General features: G+C 59.9%; 2 protein-coding genes across 7 annotated transcripts in view; both read right to left on the minus strand.

Annotated features, from left to right (window-relative positions):
• Window positions 1-518: 518 nt before the first annotated feature.
• Window positions 519-1,889, minus strand: RPS26 (ribosomal protein S26). Its single transcript, XM_042796795.1, has 4 exons — window positions 1,758-1,889; window positions 1,024-1,201; window positions 713-843; window positions 519-623 (listed from the first exon to the last, which is right to left on the minus strand). Exons 1-4 carry the CDS (start codon window positions 1,758-1,760, stop codon window positions 588-590), a joined length of 348 nt encoding a protein of 115 aa, XP_042652729.1. The 5' UTR covers window positions 1,761-1,889; the 3' UTR covers window positions 519-587.
• A 576-nt stretch (window positions 1,890-2,465) lies between these two features.
• The window catches only part of IKZF4 (IKAROS family zinc finger 4), a 29,793-nt gene continuing 6,731 nt past the window's right edge, over window positions 2,466-25,527 (minus strand). Inside the window, exons 2-9 of one of the 6 annotated variants that reach the window (XM_042796364.1) lie at window positions 24,709-24,763; window positions 20,517-20,648; window positions 18,730-18,834; window positions 13,669-13,929; window positions 13,086-13,253; window positions 7,196-7,345; window positions 5,939-6,070; window positions 2,466-5,651 (exon numbers count right to left, since the gene is read on the minus strand). In XM_042796364.1, the coding sequence (XP_042652298.1) occupies window positions 4,927-5,651; window positions 5,939-6,070; window positions 7,196-7,345; window positions 13,086-13,253; window positions 13,669-13,929; window positions 18,730-18,834; window positions 20,517-20,648; window positions 24,709-24,748 (1,713 nt within the window). In that variant the 5' untranslated portion in view covers window positions 24,749-24,763 and the 3' untranslated portion in view covers window positions 2,466-4,926. The remainder of the gene's footprint in view (window positions 5,652-5,938; window positions 6,071-7,195; window positions 7,346-13,085; window positions 13,254-13,668; window positions 13,930-18,729; window positions 18,835-20,516; window positions 20,649-24,708; window positions 24,764-25,527) is intronic. The other 5 variants (XM_042796361.1, XM_042796365.1, XM_042796363.1 and 2 more) reach the window with 5 other exon arrangements.

The raw sequence follows: 25,527 nt of genomic DNA on the forward strand, positions 1-25,527 counted from the left end.
ACATCCCCCTGCCACACTCCCCCCGAGGGCCAGGCCCCACCGAAGCCCCCCCCCAGGTAGCACCCAGCCCCACAGGCACGGGTGGGTGGGTGTGTCTGTCTGGGTGTGTCTGTGTCACCCCCCCCCCCCCACCCCCCCTTGCATCTCAAGGCACCTCCTTGCCCTGAACCCTCAGACCTCGGGGTGTGGGGGGGAGGCACAGAGCCAGCGCCCTCCTAGGGGTAAGGGGTGACCCCCCAGCAGGGACAGGCAGGGGGTGTCTGTCTGTCCATCCATCCCCTAAACCACATCCCACTCCTGGACAGCACCTGTGGGCAAAGACCCCCCCCCAGCCCCACAGGATGGGGCCCTCCCCCCACCCTCCGGGTAAGCCCAGGGCTCCCCACTCTGGTGTGTGTGTCCCCTCCTCAAGCCGGGGGCTGGGAGCCCCCCCAGGACCCCCAGCACACCCCTCTGCCCCCAGAGAAATGCCTCCCCCCCCCCCCCCCCCCCCCCCCAAAAGAGGCACGGAGCCAGGCTGGGTGCAGGATCTTTTATTCACTCTGCATGGGATGGGGGGACGACGATGTGTCCAGCCGGAGTTCTCCTCACATGGGCTTGGGGGGGGGCCGGGGGGCAGCACCCTGCGTGGAGGGGGGGGAAGGAGAGAGTCAGTCAGATGTGGGGATGGGGGGGTGACCCCCCAATCCCACCCCCCTCCCCCGATACGTACGGCTGGCCTGAAGCGCGGTGGGGGGGTCCGGTCCTTGCGGGCCTCCCGCGAGCGGTTCCGCACCACTTTGCTGTGGATGGCGCAGCTGACACAGTAATGGAGCTTCACGTAGAGCTTAGGCAGGACATAAGCTGGAGGGGGGGCGCAAAATGAAGGGGGTCAGCACCCCCCTCATCACCCCAAAACCGCCCAAGGGGCCAGGCCTCCCCATTCCCCAACCCTATAGCCATGGAGGGCAGGGCATGGGGCCAGCCCCATTCTGGGGTGCACCCGGAGGCCCCCCCCCCCCCCCGCACCCCCCCAGCCCTCACAGTCGAAGACGCTGGCCTCCGAGATGTCCCTGACGGCCGCGGCCTCCACGATGTTCCTGATGACGAATTTCTTGATGGCCTTGTCCTTGGGGACGCAGCGGGCGCAGTTGGTGCAGCGGATGGGCTGGACGTGCCCGCGGCCCTTCTTGGCCCGACCGTTGTTCCTCCTCTTCTTCGTCTGGGGGGGGGGGAAGAGGATGAATCCAAGACACACACCCCCCACCCCCAACCTCCCCCCAGAGCCCCCCCTTCTCCATATGGACCCTGAGGATGCCCTAAATCCCACCCCCTTCCCCTTATATATGCCCTGGGGCCCCTTAAACCCCGCCCCCCACCAAAATACACCCTGGGACCCCCCAAGCAGTCCCCCGTCCCCCCTTCCTCATATGGACCCTGGAGCCCCCTAAATCCCGCTCCCCCCAACCCTGGGGCCCCCTCAGTGTCCCCCTCCCCCCCCCAGCATCCCCTGCCCCATACGGACCCTGGGGACCCCCGAAATCCCTCCCCCCAATATACACCCTGGGGCACCCTAAGCCACCCCCCAACCCATATGGGCTCTGCGGCCTCCTGCACCCCCCAATCCGCCGCCCCACACGGACCCCCGCGGCCACCCGCTCCCCCCTGCGGCCCCCCCGGTGCCCTCCAAGGCCCCCCCGGTGCTCTCCAAGGCCCCCCCGGTGTCCCCCGGTGCCCCCCAAGGCCCCCCCGGTGCCCCCCGGCCCCGCCGCCCTCACCATCTCGCTGCCGGGACGGCGAAAGAGGGCCCGGCCGCCGCGCCGCCTCCCTTATATACCCGCCCTCCGCCCGGAAGCGGCTCCGCCGCCGCCTCGGGGCCGCCCCGGCCCCGCACGGCCCACCCGGCCGCCTCGGAGCGGCTCCGCCGACGGGACCGGGACCGGGACCGGGACCGGGGCGGGGGTGGGGGGGGGCGCGGGGCGGGGGCGGCGGAGGGGGGAGATAACACGGGAGGACTACTTCTCCTCGCCGCGGCGGAGGGGTCTGCGCGACGCGCAGTGTGAAGCGACTTGACGCGAGCGCGCGAGCGCCGCCGCGTGTCGTCACCGCCGCCGCGGGGGGCGCTGGGAGATGTAGTCCGGAGGGGGGGGGATGTGTCCTCCCACCCCCCCCAAACCTCTAGGGAGGGACCCGGGCGCCTTGGCCCCGCTCCCCCGTGCCCATGGGGGGATCCGGGGGGCCCACCCCCCCCCCCAACTGTGCCCCCCCTCCCACCATCATCCTGCCAACCCCCAGTGCTCATGGGCGGGGGGACGGGATGTCTGCTTCCCCCCAAAACCCCAGAGGGGACCCTCAGTGTCCCCACCTCACCCTGGGGGGTCCCCAGTGTCCTGTGTGTGCCATCCCCCCCATCCCGCCTTCCCCCACAACGGGAACCCCAATATCCTGCCCCCCCACACCCCACAGAAGGGAGGCAGGAGCAGGGGGGAGGCGTTAAATTACTCCGGTTTATTTATAACAGACCTTCAGCCAGTACAGTACAAAACTTACAGTAGTAGATCTCGTTACACAAATAGGTAATTACAATATCTTACAGATACAAAAGCTCCTGCGGTCACGGGGGGGTGGGGGGGTGGGGTTCAGGGGGGGTGTTTTTTGTCCAAAAGCGAGTCTAACCTCACAAAAAAGGGAAAAACAAAGACGACAGCAAATCCATTAACGATATACAAATGAAAACTCGTTAGAAAGGAAGGAGGGGCCGTAGCCCGGGGGGGGGGGGGGGGGGGCTGGGGTATTGCACATCATCGTTTGTTCTTCATACATCTGATTAAAAAATATAGATATTTACAGGAGTAAAGCGACCTGGAGTTTTACAAAATTCCTACATTTTTGTTTTAGACTCTTTCACAGGAAAAAGAAAAGAGAAGGAAAAAAAAAAAAATCCCAAGAGCAGTCAGAAACTGCAGAGCTTCCATTTCGGTTTGTAAAAACCCTTTTTGGGGTTTGTTTCGGTGCTGGGGGGGGGGGGTGGGGGGCGCAGGGGGCTCTGGCTTGTTGTGCCGGTGCTGGTTATCGGCAGCAGCGGCCGGGAAGGGGTGAGCCGAACCCCGCGCCGAGCCCTGGCTCAGCCATCCCCTCGCCACGCAGACACCGTCAACAGAAAAGCAAGAAAGGAGGAGAAAAAAAAAAAAAAAATTTTAAAAATTAATAATAATAAAAGAAAAGGGGAAATAGGGGCAACGGGAGTTGCCGCCGCGTGAGGTGGTTGTGTTTGTGTCTGTAGAAAAAGGAACAGCCTTTGGTTTCAACCTCAGGAGAGCCCCGGGAGCGGCTGCTGCTGAGGGGCGTTTTATGCATCCTGGGCCTGGGGGGGAGCAGGGCCCCCCCGCGGGGGGGGGGGCTGCGGCAGGGCGGGGGGGGCCCGGCTGTGGCCACCAGCACCGAGGAAGCGGCCGGTTTCACCGCAGACCCCGCCAGGGATCGGCGCCGGGCTCGCGCTTTATTTTTGGTTATCGGCTGCCTCCCCCCGGCCCCCCTAAATCCCTTTTGCCAGGGGACACCCCCACCTCCCCGTTCTGGGGGGGTCCCCAAAACTCCAGACCCCCCCCTGTGGGACTGGGAGCCCCTTCCCTCGCTCTGGTGTCCCCAAAATCCGTCCGGCTCTGGGCAAGCCGCCTGGGGGAAAGGGGCTCAGAAGACAAGTCGTTCACTGCAGCAGGCGACACCCCCAAGCTGCCCCCCTCTTTCAGACCCTCCGGACATGGAGGGGGGGTCCCGGGGGGGGGCAGCAACGAGGGTAAAGCTCCGGCACTGGGGGTGCCGCCGCCCCGACTCCTCTGTGCGAGCTGGAGCGGGGCAGACGCTGCGGGAACAGGAGGGACGCGGGGAGACCCCGCTGTGACCCCCCGGGAATGCCAAAGAGAGCAAGAAGGCTTGGGGGGGGGGGGGGGGGGGGGGCTGGATTTGGTGTACCCCCCCCCCCACCGTGGGCAGCGTAGGGGATCAAACCCTGCAGCAGAGCGGGCTGGAGATACTGGCCTGTGCCGAGGAAGAGGAGGAGATCCCGGACAGCGGAACGGAGCCGTCACCCGGCCGCTCGCCATCTTCCCGGCTTAACGTTTCCTTCATTGAGGTGGAGGTATGGGGGGGCCCCCCCTCGCACCCCCCCACCCCCCCCCCCCCCCGCGCGGGACCAGGCGCACAGGGGGTTCACAAGCCGCGGGAAAGGGGAGCCGAACAAATCCCGGCACCTCCGCCGGCACAACCGGCCCCGTGGGGAGGCGGGGGGGGGTGTGTGTGTGTCCCTGCTTTATGCTCCGTCTATTTAAACTCATTAAAGCTTGGGGCGCAGCGGCCCCCCGCCAGGCTGAGGGGGGTGGAGTCCCGGGGGGGTTTAGCACCTAATCTGAGGTTTGCTTCGCCGGAGAGCGGGAACGGGCAAAGCCGGGCTCGGAGCTCCAGGCTGGTGCGTGGCCCCGTGCCGGAGAGCTGACCGGGACCGGGGGGAACAGTCTCAAAAATTCAAGTGAGACTTTGGGAAGGGGCGGGGGGTGGGGTGGGGTGGGGGGAAAAGAGTTATAAAAGAGAAACTGAAAAGCTTAATAAATAACGGAGGGAGGTGGGAGAGGTGGGGGGGAAAAGCACAAAAAAGTCCGTTAATATTTAAATAACTCCATTTATAAAAAGGCAAATTGTTAAGAGCTCCCCCTCGTTGGGGTTGGTTTGGTTTTTTTTTTTTGTTTTTTTTTGTTTTTTTTTTTTACTTATTGATTTTTTTTTTTTTTAATATTTTTTTGTAGCCAAAGTCAGTGCAAAGGAGTATAAAAGAAAAACCAACAGTTCCATGCCCTAAGGGTGGAGGGGCTGAGCTAGAGACAGAGGAAGAGTGGAGGGTGGGGGCTGGGGGGGGGGGGGGGGGGCCGGGGAGAGGGCTGGTGGGGGGTGGGTTTAGCCGACTTTATGCTCGCCCCGCACTATGTGGGAGGAGAACTCATACCGGTCCTGGCTGTGGTAGCCACAGATGTTGCATTCAAAAGGGTCTCTGAAGCCGTGGCAGCCCATGTGGATGGTGAACATGACGTGGTCCAGGAAAAGGATGCGGCAGTGCTCGCACTTGAAGGCCCTGATCTGCTCCCCGTCCTCGTTGACCACCCGCAGGGCTTCTTTGGCGGAGCTGGGCGTGGAGCGGGGGGCCGGGGGTCCCTCCGGCAGTTTGGGGTCCTCTTTGGCGTAGGCCGGGCTCTGGCGGCTGCTGGCGCAGTTCCCCGCCGGCAGCTGCGAGCTCCGCTCCTCGTGGTTGCTCTCCGTGTCCGTCGAGTCCTGGCAGCCGTTGGCGGGCGATGCGCCCGGCTCCCGGCCCCGGTACACCACCTGCACCCCGTCCGGCACCTCCTCGTGCCCCTCGGCGGCTTCCCGGCCCCCCGGCACCTCCAGCCGGCCCGGCAGAGGCTGGATCTGCGTGTAGACGGAGCTGATGACGGGGGTGACTTCCGAGATGCAGTTTGTGGGGGGCAGGCGGAGGGGACGAAGGTGCTCCCCCCCCATCAGGGACAGGGAGCTGCCGTAGGAGGGGTCGAGGGGGTGGTGGGCCGAGACCATCTCCACGTCCTTCTCGAAGCCGGAGTTCACGTCGAAGGGGAGGTCCGAGAGGGTGAATCGCATCTGCTTCTCCCCTGCCGGGAAGGAGAGCGGCGTCAGGACGGGCAGGCTTGGTTTTGGGGCGCGCTCCCCCCCACCCCACCCCACCGCCCCAGCAGCACCCGCGAGACCTGCCCCGTCCCGGGATCGTGGGGATGAAAGGCGCTGTGCCGACACCAGCCGCGTGCCCAAGTGCAGAGCCTCAGCTCCCGGGGAGGGGGGGGGGTGGGCCCTGGCCCCGGCGACCAGGGGGTCCCCCTCTCCCTCCGCTCTCCTGCCTGCCCGGGAAGCAAGGGGAGGGCGGGGGGGGCAATCCCCTTACCCACGAATTTCTGAGGTGTCGATCGTTTCCGTTTGGTGAGGCTGTTCGCCAGCCGGTCAATAAACGTCGGCCGATCGGACGAGGGGTGAAGCAGAGAGTCCGGCACTATCTCCAGGTCTCGCATCTCGTCACCTGGCAAGACAAGGGAAACCCGGTTCAGCCGGCAACCGCGGGACGGGGCGAGCGGGACGGGCACGCTGCGACCCAGGCCGGAGACTCCGCAGCCAGCGCTCGAGGCTCGCCGCTTCTGCCCTCTGCTAGCTGGGACGGACCTGCGGAAAGGCTCCCGGGCTGCCTGCTCCAGGCCCAGAGCTTACCCCGTCGCTGAAGCGGTCGCGGGGGAGCGCCGGCAGCCGGTCCGCCTCCCTTCTTCATCGAGCTGGGCCCGCTCCTGCCACTTTGGGGAAGAGGAGCCGGCTTCAACGGATCGAAGTGCCCTCGCTTTTCTTTGCCGGCTCTCAACCCCGTCCTGGAGAGACCTGCCCCGCGTCGCTGCTGGCGAGGGCAGCTCCGCCATTCCCGCGCCCCGTGGGTGACGGATCATCCGGTTAAAGTGTCCGAGCGGCCTTAACCGGTGAACCCCGCCGTAGGCACCGGGTGGCTCTAGCGGGACCGAGTCCGGCTCCGAAAGGGCGAGGAGCCAGGAAAGCTCTGGCTTTGGGTCTTTGCCGGCGCAGCAAAGAGGGGGGTGGGGGGGTGGGGTCTGTCTGCAGGCTCCGAGGGGGGAGCCCCACGGCGCTTCCAAGCCATGCGGTGCCCTTTGCAGACGCCCACCCGCAGGGGCAAACCCCCCCCCCCCCCCCCACCCCCCGGTCACGGCGTTGTCGCTGTGCTTCTGTTATTTATGGAAAATGCTCCCGGTAGTTCTTGCACTAGAAACACGGGCCGAGGGTGTGTTTCGGTTCAGGGGGCTTTGAAATTCGGCTGGCGGCGAGGGGGAGGAACCAGGGAGGTAACGCTTTGCACTGGCAGAGGTTTGCGGCATTGACCAACGCGCACACACGTTAGCACCTTTCATCCCACGATCGCCGGGGCACGGAGAGCTGCGGGGCTCCCGCTCTCTCCCACGCAGCACCCCCCCCACCTCTCCCCTTTTTTTCTAACGGGAAGGATGTCCCCGGAGCTCGACCCCGTCACCCAGAGACAGGGCTGGCAAATGAACCCGGGACCCCTCTTGCCCACCCTTCCGGGACCCCTCACCGTGTCCCCGGGGCCAGGGAGGCAGAGGGGCTCCGGCCTCCCCGCCCCGGCACTGACCTTGCTGGTTGGCCAGCGACTGCGGTTCAGTGTTCAGACTCTGCAGGTAGTTGTGGCACCGCTCCTTGTGCTCCTCCAGCGTGCTCTGCTGCTTGTAGCTCCGGCCGCAGTAGTTGCACTTGTAGGGCTTGCCGACAGTGGGGGAGGAGACTGCAAAACAGGCAAACCAGAGCCTGGCCGTAAAAACAGACACAGTGCCCCCGCCAAAGCGCCCGGGAAAGGGCTCGATGTCTGCCGACGGGAGGAAAAAAAAATGTCAGGAATGGGTTGACAGGGAGCGTCACGGCAGGGCAGCGAGCCTCGCCGTCAGCCCACCACGCCATCGAGCTGTGCCGCAGGGAACGGATCGCTCCGGCACGTCCCGAGCAACCGTTCCCAGAGCTGGGGAGCAGGAGCCGCGGCCGGCAGCTCCGCGCTTCGGCCTCAGCCTTCCTCCCGAGCACCATCCACCCCAAACGCAGCGACCGCACGCACCCCGGCACCTCGAGGACGGACAGTTGCAGGAGAAGGGCTGGATGCTCCTGGATTCTGGTAGATGGGGAGCTAGGAAAATAAATCATGGTTTGGCCAAACACCTAAACCAAAACACCTCTGACCTGGCTTTCACCGACGCTCCGCTCCCAAGACACCAGTGATACGGTTTTCTGGACACATTACACACCTCCAGGTAAACCCTCCTGCTGGAAGCCCTGACAGCAAAGTCAATATTTAAGCGGGGCAGCTGGACCCCCCAACTTTTTAAACATTTCTAAGCATTTCTTCACCCTCCATTTGCCACAAAATGCTCGGTGGCTTGGCCAGCACTCGGTTGCTGCACAGAGTGTGCACACACGCAACCCCCCCGCGGTGAGATTCGTGATCAAGGCGCTCGCCAGACACATTTTTATCCTCATCTCTCCCAATTTTCTCACTTCTGACTGAAAATCACCGAAACCATCCAAGGTCAGCGTTCAGCCTTGCTGGCCAGCGACCACCAGACAAAGGAGAGCGGCCTCCACATGCCGCGGAGCCGGCGGTGCTCCTCGCTCCCTGTCGTTATCTGCGTGTTTTAACCAGCAGACTACTCATAGCAAAAAAATCATCACCCCTTGCGAGGGGAGATGGTATCTCTGAGCCCCGTCGCAGTTTCCATCGCGCGCGAGGCTGCTGTCTGCGCCGGGGATGGGGAAACGCAAATGCTGACACGGGGGTTTCGTGCCGCTCGCCGGGTGGTTGCTAATTAGGTGTAACGATGGCAGTACCTGGGCCGACATCCTTTGGGCACGGGGGAAAGGGCAGGGCAGTCCCCACCTCATTAAATAGCCTGGGAAGGGGGAAGAAGGGATCCAGGCTCCCAGGGACCTGCTGCCGCGGGTTTGAGCACCCTCCGATGCCTTTTAGGGGAGGCAGCTCGTTAGGCAAGAAGATGCTAATGGGAAAAAAAGGAAGCTGAGCTCGCCTCCTGAGAAAAGGCAGGATGCCAAACGGCAGAGTCGTGCCACGCTGAGGGGGGGGACACGGTCCACACCAGGCACGAGCCAGGGACCGTGGTGTCTGAGACAAGCCCGGGGAGCTGCCGGGCCCTTCCCCTCCGACACTGGGGCGGGGAGGCTGGCTTCAGGAGCAGGGCAATGACCCAAAATCGGTCGCTTTTGCTGGAAGCCGGAGCCCATCGCTCTCCGCCCGTGACGTCAGCCAGCCCCACGGCAGCCACCTGCGTCACGCTCGCCCCGTCCGGCTCCGGCGCGAGGCTCGGGGAGGAGCACGCTGTCTGCCACGACCTGCCTGGACCGGGCTCTTTCTGTTCCTGTCAGATTTATGGGGTGGTTTGGGGTTTTTTTTCTTGCAGCTTGTGGTTTAACCTTTAACTGCTTTTTTTTTTTTTTTAAAAAAAAAAAAAAAAAACAACCAAAAACCAAAACAACACATTTTCAGGCTGTAGGTGAATTCACATTTACCCCCCGCCCCAGCTCTGACACCTGGATTCACATCAAGTGTTTTGCAGCTGGGAAGTGGGGCCAGCACCAACCCCTGCAGCAGCTTGTACCGGCTCCTGCCCAAACACCACCGCGGCAGCCCCCAACAGCGGCAGGCAACGAGGAGCCCGGCTGCGTCCACGCGCGCCGGGGCCCTGCCCGGTCCCAGCCAAGCCACAGGCAGATCCGGGCGTCCAGGAGCCGCCGTGGATTTCACCACCGAAGCTCCGGGTTAGAAATCAATCCCGAGGAGCCGATGACAAGTGCAAATCTCTCCTCCCAGCCCTCCCCAGGCAGCAGCATTGTCGCAGAGCAGCTGAATATTGGTTTGCTCCAGTCCCAAGGGAGGCGAGGATGCCACTAGCCTCCGAGTACAAACACAAAAATGTGCGTTAGGAATTTACTCCTCAAATCGAGCGCTTTAGATGCGAGAGCCTCAACTCCAAATTCCATTATGCCTCATTAATCTCCATCACTTCTGCAGCTTTCAAAGTTAAGAGTTCCCCAAATGGCTCAGTTTTGTTACTCCTAAACAGAACAACAACCCAGACCCCTGTGTACGTTTGCGCTTTGCAAAGCTCTCCCGACGGCTGCAATGGGATCGGGGTTGGCTTTCCAAGCGTGGATACCCTGAAGTTATTTCCTCAGGATCCCGGCTCCCTCTTCCCCACCCCAGCCTGCGTTTCGGGGCTCTGGGGCCAGGCAGCTGCCTGCGGCGCAGGGGGACAGTGGGACACAGCGGAGCCTGGGACCCGGCCATCACCCAACACGGGGACACCGGGGCCGTGGGGCCCGAGCTGTCCTCCTGCCCACGCACCTCGGCAGCAAAAGGGCTCGCTCCCGGCGTCGAGGCTCTGCCCACGCCGCAGCCATGCCCTGCCACGGTGGTTTGCCAAGGCTGCGCTGGGCTTCCCCTCGCCGGGGCTCAGCGACGGGGTTTTACAGCGGCTGCAGGACAAGGAGGGAGGCTGCGTCCTGAGCCGGGCTTGGCCTTGACATCAGTCGCTTTTCCTTTTACTCCTTAGTCTGTTCTTTGAAAATGTCACCATTTACCCACCGACGCGTGCTCGTGTCTCGGACCATCTGTCACCTAACGCGAGCGAGAGGCTTCCAGCGAGCAACCAGGCCTGCTTAGCTCCTCACCCATGTAATACCCAAAACGTGAGCAAGGGGGACGCACTCCTCGCTGCCAGGCCCCGCCAGGAGAAGTTTCTTCTGACCAAGTACAACAAACAGAAAGGCTCCCTCCGAACACGAGCTCCAGGTTCGTTTATTTACTGGGCTGCGAAGCGGCGAGGACTAAAAGGGAGGGAGGTCTCGGGGGACGGCGGCTCGTCTCAGCTGTCCCGGGTGTGGGTTGCAGCTTCTGATCTATTTCAGAGCAACGCAGCGTGTTTGATCTGGATTTTAATACCTCACTTTTTTGGACAGCACATCCTCTGAGATGAAAGCTCCGTGTCCCTCATGGGGATGGCATGAAACGCACATGTCTCTAGTTAAGGCAGAGGGAGGGAAAGTCAAGCCCCACTGCCTTCCACCCAGGCACAGTAACCGCTAGACTTTCGCCTGTGAAATCCACATTAAACCAAGGTTCTTCTTATTAATTAGCTCCCATAAAGACTAATTTTTTTTTTTTGATATGTTGTGAGGGCTTGTCCCATTTCTGTGTGTCTTGACTGAAGGACTCCAGGTGACCCTTTCCATGCCTGGCAGCGGGGAGATGTGGGCACAGCTCTGCCCAGGACCCACCTCTGGACACTTGGCAAGGGCAAACGTGGTGGGCAGGCACAGCCTGAGAAGGGGACCCCGACCCACGGGAGGAGACACGACCGAGGAGTCCAGAAACAACCCTGTGTCCCTGGCTCTGGACGGTTCAGGGTCCCCTGGAGCTCATTAATTAGGAGAAAGCCCTGGGAGCCCGAGGCAGGCTCGGAGCAGGGTCTCGTCAGCCCTTGTGCCCCACGTTTGTCTCTGCACATCCACCTGCACGAACGTCTCGGCTGCGAGTCGGGGTTCCCGGAATGGGGGTCAGCCACGTAACGCCCCAAAACCCCACACCCCAACACGGAGGGGATGGGGAGAGTTTGAACCAAGCAAAGAATGGGGACCTTCCTATTGGGACTCTGCTCCAGACGCACCAGGAGATTTTTTTTTTTTTCAAAAACCCAGGAGCCACCTGGCTCCAGAGCACCCTGCCAAAAAAAAACACGTGCCAAAGGTGCCCGGGCAGGGGCTCGTCAGCAGCACCCTGGCAGCTCGTGGGGAAGAGCCGCCGGCAAGGCGAGCCCACGGCAGACGGGTGCCAAAGCCCTCGGCTCTGCCGCGCGGTAACTCCTCCCCAAGCCGATGCGACGCTGCCCAAGATGGAGCAGCCGGGGGCGGAGGGGAAGAAGAGGGATGAAGCCGATGGCTCCGGGCTGAAGGACTCATCGTGGAGCGGCCGTGGCTCGGCTGCTCCGAGCAGCCGCTGTGGTGCTTCGTGGGGAGCCGGGCTGTCACCGGAGCCGGGCTGTCCTCACCCCCTGAGCGGGGCGGAGGAGACGCACACGCTCTTTGCTCTCTAGAGTTAATGACACAAGCGTTTTTGCATCCAATTACTGCCTTCTTGCCTTTTTTTTTTTTTTTTTTTTCACCCCCTCAGAGATAAGGAAAGAATGTGGGGAAAGGATCTGGCATTTCTCCCCCTTAACTGGCAAAGCCCAAGGCTGCTAATCTCACCTCTTCTCCTGGGGTGAAACCAACTCTTTCCTGGTATCAGAAACCACTGCCATATTCTGGCCAGGCTGAAGAACCAGACAAGAGACCAAAAAAGTTTTACATTGAGAAGCAGCTTTGTCCCTTGGCAGCAGAGGTGTTCAAAGGCAAAATATAATGGGTGGAAAGCTCCTGCAAACCCCCAAACCTCCTCCTGAGCAGTCACCGGGCGAGAACTAACAGCTCCATTCCAGGCTTGGCACCTTGCTCTGGGGGTCAAACCACCCAGATTCCTCTCCGGCATCTCCTGGAAAGACTCAGGTGTGTGTGTGGGAGAGAGATAACCACCTCCCGAAAGAAAGAGCAAAGGGGGAAGATTTCTCCACAGAAAGATGGTAGCTTAAACCTGGAGCATCGCACCCTCCAACTGAGAAGGGCAGAAATGTAAAGAAAATCAAGGATCTCGGGCCAGTCTGCGAGGGGGGAGCAGGTTTCTGGGCTGCTGGGCAAGGCTGTGATGAGAACAAGCTCTTCAGGGGACAGGTTTCTTCCTCCAAGGAAGCACACAACAGTCATTTCCATGCAGCACTCGAAAGGTTAGAGTCACAGGTGTTCAAAGCCATCTGCGTGAACTTTAAAAGCCCCGGCAGCACCGCAGAGACACGCTGGTACGCAAATCAAGGGAAAAGGATCACAAACCAGGGGGCCAGCTGGCGTGCTTCACTCCCACCCATGGCCCCCGCCAGCTGTTACATCACGGAACCAGAGGGTGAAAACCACATCTCAAATGTCACATTTAAAAAGGACAATGTCAAAACAACACACAAACAAAACCCCTCAGCGCTCATTTTCACTGGGGCAGGGCACACCCAGGGGTGGGACCTATCTTGACTCAATAAAATCTATTAAACATTTATCTTTATAAGCGAGAGATGCAATAACCCCCAGGAATGACTGAAACGAAGCGGCACAAAGCCCCGCAGGTGCCCCCTCCGGTCAGCGGGGTTCCCAAACCATTCACCAGCCACCGACACAACCTCCTCCCCTGGGCACACGCTCTGCCCTCGGCACGTCGGCAAGCCGGGAGCCGACACGAGAGCAATTCTGGCTGCTGTCGGGCGGGAGGTCGAGGCTGGCGCTTTTGGAAGCTGGGCTCAAATCCCTGGTTTTGTGCCCTCACCGTGTGCTCCCTCCCTGCCTCCTCCTCCCTCCCCAGCCCGCCGCCGGCCAGAGCTACCCACCGGAGTGTGTTCGCAGGTGGCCGGTGAGCGCATCCCTCCTGCGGCACGCGTAGTTGCAGAAGGGGCATTTGAAGGGTTTCTCGCCCGAGTGCAGTTTGATGTGACGCAGGAGGTTTCCCTTCTGGGTGAAGGAAGCTCCGCACTGGTTGCAGTGGAACGGCCTTTCTCCTGCAAAACCAGAGCCGTGGGTGAAACTCCCGAGGAAAAGCATTTTCCAAGCCTGCCGGGGGGAAGCTCTCGAATCGACAGCCCAGGAGACCAGAGGCACCCACAGGTTCAGCAGCGCTGGGCACGTTTAAGAGGGTTAACTACCAGCTCTTGATGTGACCCCCAACCCAGGGAGTGACAGACCCACTGCTGGAGGTTGGGCATTGATGAGGACAGATCAGCTACGTGTGCTTTCCTGGATCTCTCCTCACCGGCAGCTTCTGGCCGCCAGCAGCGGGGTCAGCGTCTCAGACCTGACATCCCTCTCCCGCAGCACCCGTGCCCGCCAGCCGACACCCGCTCGCCACCCGGCTTCAGAACTTTGCTTCCCTCGAGCCCACCCTGCCCCTGCCCCTGCCCCGGGGCTGCCGCTCACCAGTGTGGCTGCGTTTGTGCACCATCAGCACGTTGGGGCCGATGCACACCATCCCGCAGATGTCACATTTCAGCTTGCCGTTGGGCAGCCGAATGCCCCCGGGGGAGTGCGGCTCCGGGCCCGTCCCGTCGCAGTAGCCCAGGGGCTCTGAGAGCGAGTCCTCCACGATCACGCTGTCCTCCTTCTCCAGCATCCGGTCATCCTGTGACAGCAGCCGGCTGGCTTCCTCATCGCTGTACATCTCCACCTTGATAGAGTTTGCTGCGAGGAGAAGAAGGGGAGAGACACAGTCAGTGGAGGGGAAAAAAACTCTTCGGTTAAAAAAGTTGGGAGCACAGCTCGGGCAAGACTTACTCCTAAAAGAAATACTGTGATGCATTCAGTGATTTGTTTGCGATAAACATGGGTCTTATTATTTTGTGGACTACTCAAGAACAGACATCAAACACGGATCACACAAGGCTACGGCCTGGACGGCTTGTTTGCACGCCCCAGAGATTCCTGCTCTGCACCCCGCCTTGTAAGGTGACTGGCTGAAGAAAAAGAAATTTAGTTCCCTGAATGCGAAGGCAGAGGGGGAAAGAAAAAACACCTGTGCTTTTAAGGTACTGCAGAGGAAGCAAAGACACCAAATTCTGACTCTCTGAATCAGTAAAGGCTCAAAATCCACTGGCACAAAGTGCTTAACACAAGTCTCTTGGACGGTCCGTAAATCTCGGCTCGCTAGAGAAGACACTGCTTCACCACAAGTTTTCATCTTTGCTCCAAGATCCATTAACTATCTTAAAGGCAAAAAAACAAAACCCAAGAGGATGGTGCTGCCTGGAAACCCCCAGCCCTGCAGACACCCGTGGGTTGGTTTTTGGGCACCGAAAGCGCCAAGAAAAGCTTGTGTGAAACGAGGGAAGTGGGTGCGATGGACCAGGGGAAGGTCCCGCAGGCGAGGGGCGGGAGCAGCCGCCCCGCAGGGTTTCTGGCCCAGGCGAGAGGGCAGGAGCCGGCGGAGCGGGGCTCCAGAAGCCCACCCAAGCGGGACGGCAGAGGGGCGCAGGGCCCGGCAGCAGCTGGGTCTCCCCGTCACAGCAAAGCCCCCGGGGTCTCCCTCCCCGCCGCTACCTTTCCTTCCTCCCGCAGCATCAGGAGCGGAGCCTGGCGAGGGGATGCGCCAGCCCTGACCTACATTCCCGGCTGCTCTAATGATCTGTGGAATGCCACAAATCAAACACTCCCCGAGACGACGGCGACCGCTCCGCTCCCACCGCTGCCAGCAAGCTGCAGCCTTGCGGGGACCGGGAGAGGGAAGGATGGGGAAACCTCTCCCTCTCCTCCCGGTGAATTTGTCCACCCAGATCCTGCACGCTTCCTCCCTCGGCCGAGGGTCTGAGCGGCCATCCCACCTCGCGATGCCAGCTGTACCCTCCGCTCGAGGGATAACTGCCGCCGGGACACCCTCAGCCTCGGTGAAATGTCGTCTGTTTGGAGAGCCTGTCGTTAAACGATCAAATTGGAAAGTTTCCTCCCACTTTAAGCCATCGCCAGCAGCGAGGCGGAATTCCCTGGGGAGGCTCCCCGGCGCTCTCCGGCTGGGGACGGCCGCTCCTCGGCCGATCACACCCACTACCTGCTCCCGTGGCGCTGGTCCTGGCAGGCTGGAGGAAGATGACGCTGGAGTAAAGTCGAATCCAGGTCACCCACATGGCCATGCACCGAGCCCACGGGCTTAAACAAAATATTTACAGAATCCCTTTAAATATCAGATTCTTATTTCTTCCATTTAAAGCAGGAGGCTCTTCCCAATCCCTTAAGAGGAGAACTGTGGGGGCTGGAGGAAACTGAACTTTATATACACAAAGGAGACTCTGCTGCTGCCCGGAGGGTAGGAGATTGCAGAGTCCAAGCTGCCTTGTGGAGCCAGGCGTGAGAACGGAGCAGGCTGAGCGCAACCACACAGAAATCCCAGCAGCTTCCAGATCTGGTGCTGACTCGACCCCTGGGGCTCGTTCAGCTCTTTGTGAGAGAGCGAACGCTCACCCACGGTCCGGGGACGCCCGCGGCATGCCGACGGGCGCAGTGCACCAGGATTCGAGAAAACCTTGGTAACATCCCAGGTGGACGTTAACTATCCGGAGGATTTGACCTTAAAAACCTGGCTGGGGTGGGGGAGGATGTTCCTGAACAGACTCTCACATCGGCTGAGGCAGGGACGTCCCGGTGGGCGAGCGGGAAGGCTTTGGGTCGCTTACCGGGCAGGGAGGACGCGCGAACGCCGGAGAGCGGAGACGACAGCAGCGAGATGGTCCCGGTTCTGGGCAGACCCACGCCTCCCACTCCCCCGGGAAGGGCGGCCGCGCGGCCCCCAAGGCGCCGGGCCATGCGCCCCGAGAGGAAAGCTCCTCTCCCGCGCCGCCTTCGACACGGCGGGCGGGGAGGGCTCTGGCTCTTCCCCAGAGCTAGGTACGGCTTTGCAAGTGGGGATTAACGAGGAGCAGCAGCATGGAAGTGATTCATCCGAGACTGCGTGAGGTTTATTGCCGGGTGAAGAGCCCAGGAATTCTGGCTCTCGCTCCCCTCCTTCCCTTCCTGGATCCTCGCGGCAGACAATGCTGCCTTCCCAGAGAGGCTCCAGGCAACGTGAACTGTGCATACACCCGGCCTTGGCAATCGGAGGCACTTTCAGACCGTCTGCTGAGCCACTGGCCAAAGCCACCGCTGGCTGCAGACCGGGAGGAGGCTCTGCGGCTGAAGCATTCTTGCGGGGGGGAGCAGAACTTTATTTATGTGTTGGCCGGTGCCACCACGCTCCCCTGGGAGCATCCAGGAGACCCAGCGCAAACAGCCGCCTCTGTGCACAAACACGAAGTGAAAAGCTCCTCTCTCGGTGGTGGGAGCTGCCTGGATGAGTTGACGTTTGCTGCACTTTGATTTTCTGGTTGGGGTTTTTTTTTTTGGTTTTTTTTCCTCCCATTCCCCTGAGGACTTATTTTTTTTCCTGGGCATAGAAGGGAGGCCAACTATTGTTCTGTAATTCTCCTTTCAGAAGCAATGCAGAGTCCGGTCTCACTGAAGAGAAGTCTCTGCTGGCAGAACAGGTTATATAATATTCTTGCTCCTCTGGGGCACGATGCTTGCTGGATGAACCAGCTGTGAAGTCAAGTCAGATCAGAGGCAATACCATCACTAGCATCCTGCTGTTAAAGGGGAAAGGATCATTATTGTCCTTTCAGTCAGTCCCATGTGCTCAATTCCTTTTGCTTCTGATCAATCGAAAAGGCTGCGTTACCTCTCAGAACTGTCCTCTGCGAAAAAGCCAAGATTTCATTTCTTTGCAGAGCTTCTAAGTGTCTTTACAGGGCACATGTAAAATAAATAGCAAGTAATAAAAGGAAAAAAAAAGGCAACAGAGCTAATTCATAACACTACCGCTTCTGAAAATGTAATGTTTTGGGTCTATTTTATCCCGGTTCAGAAAGAGGAACCTTCAAACGCCAGGACCTAACCAGGGGTGTCCCAAGCACCTAGCTGCTGGAAGCCCACACGGATAAATTATGGGGGAGTTTCTCTGCCATGGAAAAGCAACAGGAACCTGCCTGCTGGAAGCTGGGAGCAGGGGAAGATCAGAGCAGCGCCGGTCTTTTCGGTGTCGGTTGAGTCAATCTGGTAGAGATGGCCCAACTGTCAGCTCCTGAATACCGAGAGAGCAATTCAGAGCGGGACTTGGCAACTCCTCTCGTGTCAGCCCTCCTTCTCTTCATGCATCAACGCGACTCAGTGGCACACGTGGCCCACGGAAACTTGACTGATGCCCTGAGAAGGCTGCGATCGAAACCGCGTCTCTGCAAGTTAAGCCTGTACCAGCCGTGCCGAGCTCACCCAGGCCACGCCGTTCCTCAACGCACGAGGGAAACGTCACGTTTCTCCTCACTGGCCGCAGTGAGCAACGGGAGCGGACGGCACGCCAGGACAAGGGACAGACTGGGACAACTCCGAAATCAGATCTGTTTTACTGGAGGGGGTTCTTCAAGATAACCGAAAAAGCAGTTTAATTTGTTTTAAATAAATAGTAGAGAATTCCATCAGTAGACAGGGAAGGAGGTGGAAAGTTTCACGTTGTGGATGGGAGATTCCCCACACCGGTCCCGTTTCTGGATGCCGGTCAGGCGCCAGCCACCAGCTCAGCTGATGGCACTCTGCCGGGCGAGAGCACCGGGAGGCAGAGGCACGACCGTGCAAGACCTCCGGGGACACGCACCCGCTCTGCGAGGTGACAAGGGATGGCAGAAGAGGAGCTTCCCAAGGAGCAGCCGCCGGCCCCTCTTCTGCTCATTTCTTGGCAGGGGGGAGCGGGCAGAAAGGACAGAGAGACACGGCAGCAAAGCCGGTGCCCAAACCAAACGGCGCAGACTGGCCGGTGGCAGGCAGAGCCTGGGAGCTGGTGGTGTGTTTCATCACCCTCCAGCATTCCCAGTGTATCCGAAGATGCCGGGGGCTCTCTGAGTCTCCCACGGCTACACAAATAACTTCCCAACAGGCTCGTTAATGTCGAGGCAGAGTTGAGGTGCTACGTGAACTGCTGTGCACGCCGCGGACTCCAACCTGCCCCAGCTGCTACACGGGAGGAAGTGGAGCAGCTTCTCATTTCCCACACAGCCATCTAGACAGATATGAAAAAAAAAAAAAAACAAAAACTTATTCCAGAGCAACCAATGGCTCTGCAGCCCCTCCAGAGTTGAGATCATTAACAACCTGGAATACGCAGCTGCTTGATAGTCAAGGTGAAACTCAGAACCACAAAGAAAGACCCCGACACTCCTGGGCATTGCTGCAGCCGATCTGAAAACCTCCAGGCTCAGCAACACCCGGTGCCCAGGGTTGGTAACCGGGCAGCTGCTCCGCATAGAGACCAAGGCAGAGTTTTATCCTTTTCACTTGGAAAACAAAGAGTCAGACTCAGAGTCACAGCGGGAAGTCAAAATTTATGTCACGCCTGAGAGAGTTGCAGGGTTTGGGGACAAAACAGGCAGACCTTGGCACAGCTTTTTTCAGCGAAGTCGGCGTACTCACCACTGAGGGAGCGGCTCGGGGAGGAGTGCTGGCTGTTGGGTGTGCTCACCGTGGGTCCCACGATCGCCGAGCTGAACTCCTTCTCCAGAGAGGAATCCCCACTACCTTTGGGAGGAGGGAAACACAAGTGAGCGATGCCCGAAGCACGGCGTGTGGGCTCCCACTGGCTTCACCCCACCAAGCCCCCTTCCCAGCACCTCCGCTTTGGAAAGGGGCTGGAGGACACGGCTTTGACCCCGACGGCACTGGCTGCCACGCACACCAGCACAGCATTAGACAGGAGCTTGGTGCTTTCTGCACCATGGTCCTCTGGCTGTGAGCTCCTCGGACACAACAGCCCCGAGCCAGCGCCGTGCCGACAGCAGCAGCGCGCTTCGCCCTCCTCGCCAGCTTGCAGAGAGGTTGCCGAAGGGGCGAGGGGTGGGCTCTGCCGCAGCCCCGGCCGGCACCGTGGTGCAAAGGTGTGCCAGCCGGGGGGGAAGCCAGGCCACCCCCCCATGCATGAAACATCAATCTAAACCTACACGACCCGGGCCTTGACCTGCCAGGCTGAGCCCAGCGCCCCACCCGGGCGAGCGGGTCCCCTCGCTGGGCACCGGGGTCCCCCCTCCCCAACAGTCCCTGCTGAAGTGACAATTCCCAAGCAGACACTCGTGTCCCCGGGAAGCCGAGCCCACCCCGGATGGGCCCTTGCAGTCCCTGGAAACAGGCCGTTCACACTGGAAAGCAAATTCTGCCTACCAGATCACCTCGAGCGCAAGGCTGGTGCGCGGCAGGCCAGACTCATTTTTTCCCCTTTGGGGGCTAGCAGGTTTCTGTTCCGGTGAGACCTGCCGCCTGCCAGCGCGCAGAAAAGCCCCGGTTCCGTGCCAGCCCTCCCCACGGCGTGCCCAAGAGCCGGGCCACTCCTCAGCGATGCTGTGGGGCTGGGGCCGGCGGAGATTCATGATGGGAAGTGCAGAAGCTCCGTGAACGCCTTTAGCACAGCTGGGAATGTTATTTCTAAATACTCGCATCTGGAGAAACTCTTCTCTTGGTGCTCCCCGAGCCCAGTTCATCCCATTGTCTGATGACTATGGGGACGCTGAGCTCATCAGCCTCGCTGAGCATGGGAATCATTTATGGTAACTGCCCTCGGTGAGACAGCATCTTCTAAATTGCTGCTCGACTGAGACCGAGCTGGGACACCCCAGCAGCATCCTCATCCTTCCCAACGCCCCGCGGCAGCGTTTTAAAGAGGTTTCCCTTCCTCATGGGGTCACAGAGGGAGAGACTTCAAGGACCCTTCCCTCTCCCCTCCCCACACTTCGGTGAGGCTGGCAAGCTGCTGACAGCGACTTTGAGTCACACGAAGCCTACGTGCACCGCCAGCCACAGCAGAAGAGGTTAACGAGAAGGCTGAACGACGAGGGAGCTGGCTCTGCGGGCTGGGGGGCACGTCCTGCGGCCCAAAACCAAATAGCAGCTGCCTGGGGTGAGACCGACCCTCTCAAAAGGGCTCAGTACATCACAAGCGGCGTCCTGAGCCTACCTCGCTCACATTCGCCTCCACGGGCGTCCCAGGGGGGGGTCAGGCCTTTCCTCCCCTCTCCTCCCTGCCAGCACTGGGGATTTCAGGCACCTATAAATCACCCTCCAGAGTCAGTCCCTCTGCCCCTGCACCCCTTCTCCTCCGCGCACAGCGAGCGAGCGGAGACGGCACCGAGTTATTTCAGGATCCTCCTCCCTCCCCCCCGCCCGCCCCCCCCCACCCCCCCGCCGCTCCCGTTTAACTCGCATTATTCTACCTTGCTGGAGATACCCTGGAGTGTTATCACAGCCAACTCCTTGGAAACAGCGCTGGAGCCCAGGCTGCGTGTGCATGTCTGCGTCGCTGGCAGGGCGCACGCAGCCACTCACCTTCCAGGAAGAGCAGATTCCTGGAAGCGAGGGAAACGACCGTCATTTTACAGTCAGGCGGCACGGCGAGCGGGAACCCAGGCTGTGCCGCTCCCCGGCGCGGGGACACGCGGCCGTGGCCTTCGGAGAGCACGGAGCCGCGCCGGGCCGTCCGGGGACGATGCTCTAAGGAGGGAGAGGAGGGAGCGGCAGGGGGACGGGGGACCAGAGATGCTGCGGGGTCTCTGCTCTGCCCTCACAACGCAGCTGGCTGCCCAGGGGCTCCACAACCAGGCACGGGACCCGAAATATCGGTGGAAAACAGGATCCGATGACTGGAGGGAGGACAGCATTGTCCCCACTGTCAGCCTACAGTCAGCGATGGCTCATTTGGGCTCTGACCCTCCTGTATTGGTAAGGGATGGGGACACCGAAGTCTCGGTCCTCAGCTCAAAAAACAGAGCACAGGTGGCTCCCACTGAAGTCCCGGGGCTGCCCAGCGTGTCCGGAGCCGGAGCACACCAGAGCCAGGCAGCCCCGATGAGGCACTTCACGCCTTCCCAGCACTCTGCCTCCACAAACCCATCCGTATCTAACGGCCACCACACACGAGCCCACAGCCTCGTGCCGGAGTTGCAAGGGAATTTTGTAGGCAGCGTTTCCAGGTGAGCTTACCTTGGCATGCTGTTCCCATCCTACAAAAAAAAAAAAAGACCCTACTGGTCCCAGGCTTATCCCTGAAGATGAGATCAGGGCTCGCTAACAAAGCACCTGGGCGCTGCCGACAGCAGGAAGAACCCCGCCACACTGTTTTACAACCTGTTCCCAGCTGCCACCAATCTCCGATGTATTAGAGAAAGGTTAAAAACTCCAAACTAGAATTTAAGTTAAATATTAGGTAGAAAAATAAAGTTTTTATTTCTCCTCAGTCCCTTCAAATGTAAAGGCAGGGCACAGCATCCTGTTTCTGCTCAAAGCTCAGCTCCTCTGCCAGCTAGCTTCATCCTCCAGATCCCACAGGATCCTTCTTATCCCAAGGGATCCCCGGTCTCCTCCTGACTGGAAGCACTAAGGGATAACCGAGAGGATCCCTGGCACCCAGCCCTCCCCGACACAGGGGTCAGGCCAGCACAAACCTTCGCACTGCCAAGAGCCTCTGCTCCCCTGGGAGGGATCGCTATCGAACCCACACAGAGCCGCATGGCCCTCTGCCAGGAACCCCCCCCACTCCAGAAAATCAGCCCCCCCAGAGGGGGACGGGGTTTTTCCCTCCGTGCAGCAGCGGGTCTGACACCGGGAGCCCCGATAACGGCTCCTGTGAGTGGCTCAGAGCCCCGGGAAGGCGGGCAGGCTGCCCGCTGCCGACAGCGAGAGCTGAAGCACTATCCCACCCCTGGGAGCAACCAGCGCCTGGTTTCGACAGTCTCTCAGCAATTTCCCTCTCCGATAACTTTTCAGACTTGAGATTTCAGGAAATATTGGGTCACATTTCATTTGCTCTAAAAAAACAAATGGAAACCTGAACGTCAGGCAAGAGACAGTTCGTCTGTCTGTAGCCCAGTTATCCAAGGAGCTGAGAGCGTTTAACCCCGTTCTCAGGTGCCCGGCACCCAAATAAAAGAGGGTAAAATGGAGGAGACCTGGGCTGTTTTGGGGAGCAGAGATGGGGGGGGACAGCCTGAAAACATCCCCCATCTTCCATCAGCCTCTGACATGCACACACATGGGCAAGAGAAGCGGAGGCAGACCTCCGAGGCCACTCAGCCATCCCAGGGAGAGGATGGGAGCGAGGGAGAGCAGGATCCCGTGAGAAACGGCGGCGGGACAGGGACCCGATCCCACCCTGCCTGCACGGTCCTCGGTCTGGGGTGGGGCGGCTCCGGTGCCTCCTTCTGCGCGGGGCTGCGCTGGCTCGGACAGTGCTCAGCCCTTCTTCCCGCCTGCGAAACGGCAATGCCGCCCAGCAGGCAGGACAGACACAGGCAAGGAACAGCAAAGCTGTTACCTGCATGATCCCAACGCTGGTTTTTGGGGTTAAGTGTCTCCAGAAGGACTTACAACCCGAGGATGTGCCACCTGAGGAACTGGCAAGCAGCATGGAGAGGTCTCTTGCCCGCCTCCACCTTGTTCCTACCCCCCGCAGTAACGGCTCTGTCTCTACCAGAGCTGTTTCAAAACTGACTTATTTTCCTGTGAAGAATTCAAAGAAGAAAAAGTATTTCACATTCATGAAGAGTTTCCGGGCTTTCAGTTACCTCGCTATCTGACAAACATGAACTTTTTTTTAAGAGTTCGTTTAATTAAACATATTTCACAGAAACAAGTTTCGAGAGCTCTGCTGTTTGTTTCCTCCAGTCATTTCAGACCCGCAGCAGCTCTGACCTGAAGCGGCTAATTGGCAGGCCTTGACCCTGACCCTAACGATTAGCTGATCTTCATTAGGCCTGCCCTGACCCCCAGGGCCAGGCAGCACAGGCTTCACTCCCCAAGTACCAGGGAAGTGAAAAAAGAAAGCCCACCCTGGCTGGGACGACCCCGCAGAGTTCCTGTAGTGCCGCTCTTCCCTTCTCCCATCCCTTATCCTTCCCCTTCCCTCCAAGCCCCAGGAGCTGTTTAAACCTCAGACCCCCAGGACTTCTAGAACTGAAAGCTCACACGCACCCCAAAATGCTTTGGGGAGGCATTTTGTTATTTAGTGGAGACATCCTGGCACCCGAAACCCAAGCGGGAAACTGCAGGGAGCGCCTTGAGAAGAGCCAAGCGTCTAACCCGAGCGAGGATCCTCCGGGGATCGGAGGAAATCGTCATTGAAAGAAGGAGCACACAATAACTCCGAGGATGAACTTTGCCAGGACGGCCAAGATCCAGCGTGATTTTTGTGCAAGTTCCCCTGTGAAGCTCTGTCAATGCACCGAGTCCCGGCCACCACAACCGCTCGTTAGAACAGCCGGGGCCCTCGCTCCCTTCCAACGCGCCTCAACTCCCGACCTCCATCCCCGCGGAGCCATTCATCCACAGCTGCTCCGTGCACAGGGCTCGCGCAGAGCCGCCCTCCGGCCTCTCGGGTCGCTGGGATTAGGTAATCGCCAGAGTTTCCTCTGGCTTTACCACTTGTAAATCTACATCAGGTCTTACTCTAATCCCCTTCTCCTCCCGAGCAAAGATGGACAAACTGAGGTGTTTTCACACTGCAAACACCAGTCCCCCAGAGATAAGAACAAATCCCACCAAACCAACTTTCACTTGGAGCCCATACCGGCTGCCAGGCAGGTTTCTACAGGCAAGCGGATAATCTAAATCCCCCCAGTGCCCCCAGGGTCCCCTCGAGACGGTCACTGGGGCTGCAACCCCCAGCACAGCAGCTCCGGTCTGTGCGGCTCCGCCGGTTACAGAGCGTTTCGGCACGCCGGCAGCTTCCAGCACCACGATTGAGGTGAGCCCCACGCCGCCTCCCCCCCTCCCCACAGACACTTCACGGCTTTACGTCTGGAACTCAGCCTGGGTTTCAGCTTAACGCCCACCAACAGGCAATAGCTGGGCTTGGCCAGGCGCAGGGCTGAGATCACCTGCGGGGGGTCTTCAATACCGCGCTGTTTCGGCATCGTGCATTCAGCGAAGAGGAGAGCGGGGCTGAGCCACCCACTTGGAGAGCGCAGCCCGGAGCCCTGCAGGAACGACCAACCTCCCCGAGACCTTTCGGCGCTGGCACTGCGCACCCACCGCTGCAAATACACTTCCCTACGTCGCCCTTGCAGCTTGCAGCAAGGCTTGGAATCTCACCTACCGCTGTCGTGCCGGCACCAGATCAGCAGGTGAAGACACAAGCACATAAACTTCAGCGTAAACTTCCAAGGCTTGCCTAAGTACCGTTTTTTAAATTAGCTGTTTATTACGTCATGGGCTTTAACGCTTCTCAGATACCTAATGAAACGCGCTGATGTTCTGAATACTGCTCCCCAATGCTTAATCTGTGATGGTGACGGCAGCGCAGCCCCGGACAAAGCAACCAAGCCCAGGATAGCTTATCCCCAGAGGGTGAGACTGAGCACCTTAAAACATTAGCAACCCAAAACAGCTGGCAAAAATCAAGATCAGACATACCAGATATGTAAGATCGTCCATTACAGTCTTCTATATCCATCTTTAAGGTACTTTGCTGAAAGAGAAAGCAGAGCTCAGTCAGAGTTAGCCTCCAGAAGCTGCTCGGACTCTCCTCCTCTAAGAAAACTGCCCAACAGCTCCTGGGCGCGGACGAGCTACTCCAAGTTCGCAGCCCTGGGCTCAACATCAGCTTCACCACCAACCTCAGAGGCCTGCCCTGACCCTCCCCGGCCCGAGCGGTGCCGGCCAGGACCCCTCTCAGAAAGCAAATGCCAAGGCCAGCAGCGAGGGGCACGCCTGGCAGCGAAGCCACGGTAAATACGGGGGGGTTTGGCCGCCCCGCCGCACGCAGCCCACCGCTGCCGTGGCGTGCCCGGGAAATGGCGTTAGCTCTTAAAGCTTGGAGAGGGCAGAGGTGGGAGGAGGGCGGCTGCCAGGCCCCCCCCCAGGACAACCGAGAGCTGGGGAGTCACTGGTTCAGAGGGACAGACAGACAGACCCCCGGCCAGCAATTTGCTTCCCCCACAGCGGCGAAGGGCGGCTGCTGGCAACCGACATGCTCGCGCCTGACGGGGCAGCGGGGAGGTGAAGTCCTGAGCACGGGACGTGCGTAGCCAAAGCACCCGGCTTCATTTTTTTCAATGAAAAGAACCGGAGTTTTGGGCAACGAGAGCGAAGGCCAACGCACTGCACTCTGCCGAGCAGCCTCACGCCAGCCCTTCCAACCACCACACCAAAATAAAAGGGAAATCTGCCTTATATTTTGCTGCTCGGCACCCCACAGAGATAATGAACATTTTATACATTCAAATAGCTTTT

This window comes from Tyto alba, unplaced genomic scaffold, assembly GCF_018691265.1.
Source record: "Tyto alba isolate M040663 unplaced genomic scaffold, T.alba_DEE_v4.0 Super-Scaffold_23, whole genome shotgun sequence".
Lineage (NCBI taxonomy): Eukaryota > Metazoa > Chordata > Aves > Strigiformes > Tytonidae > Tyto > Tyto alba.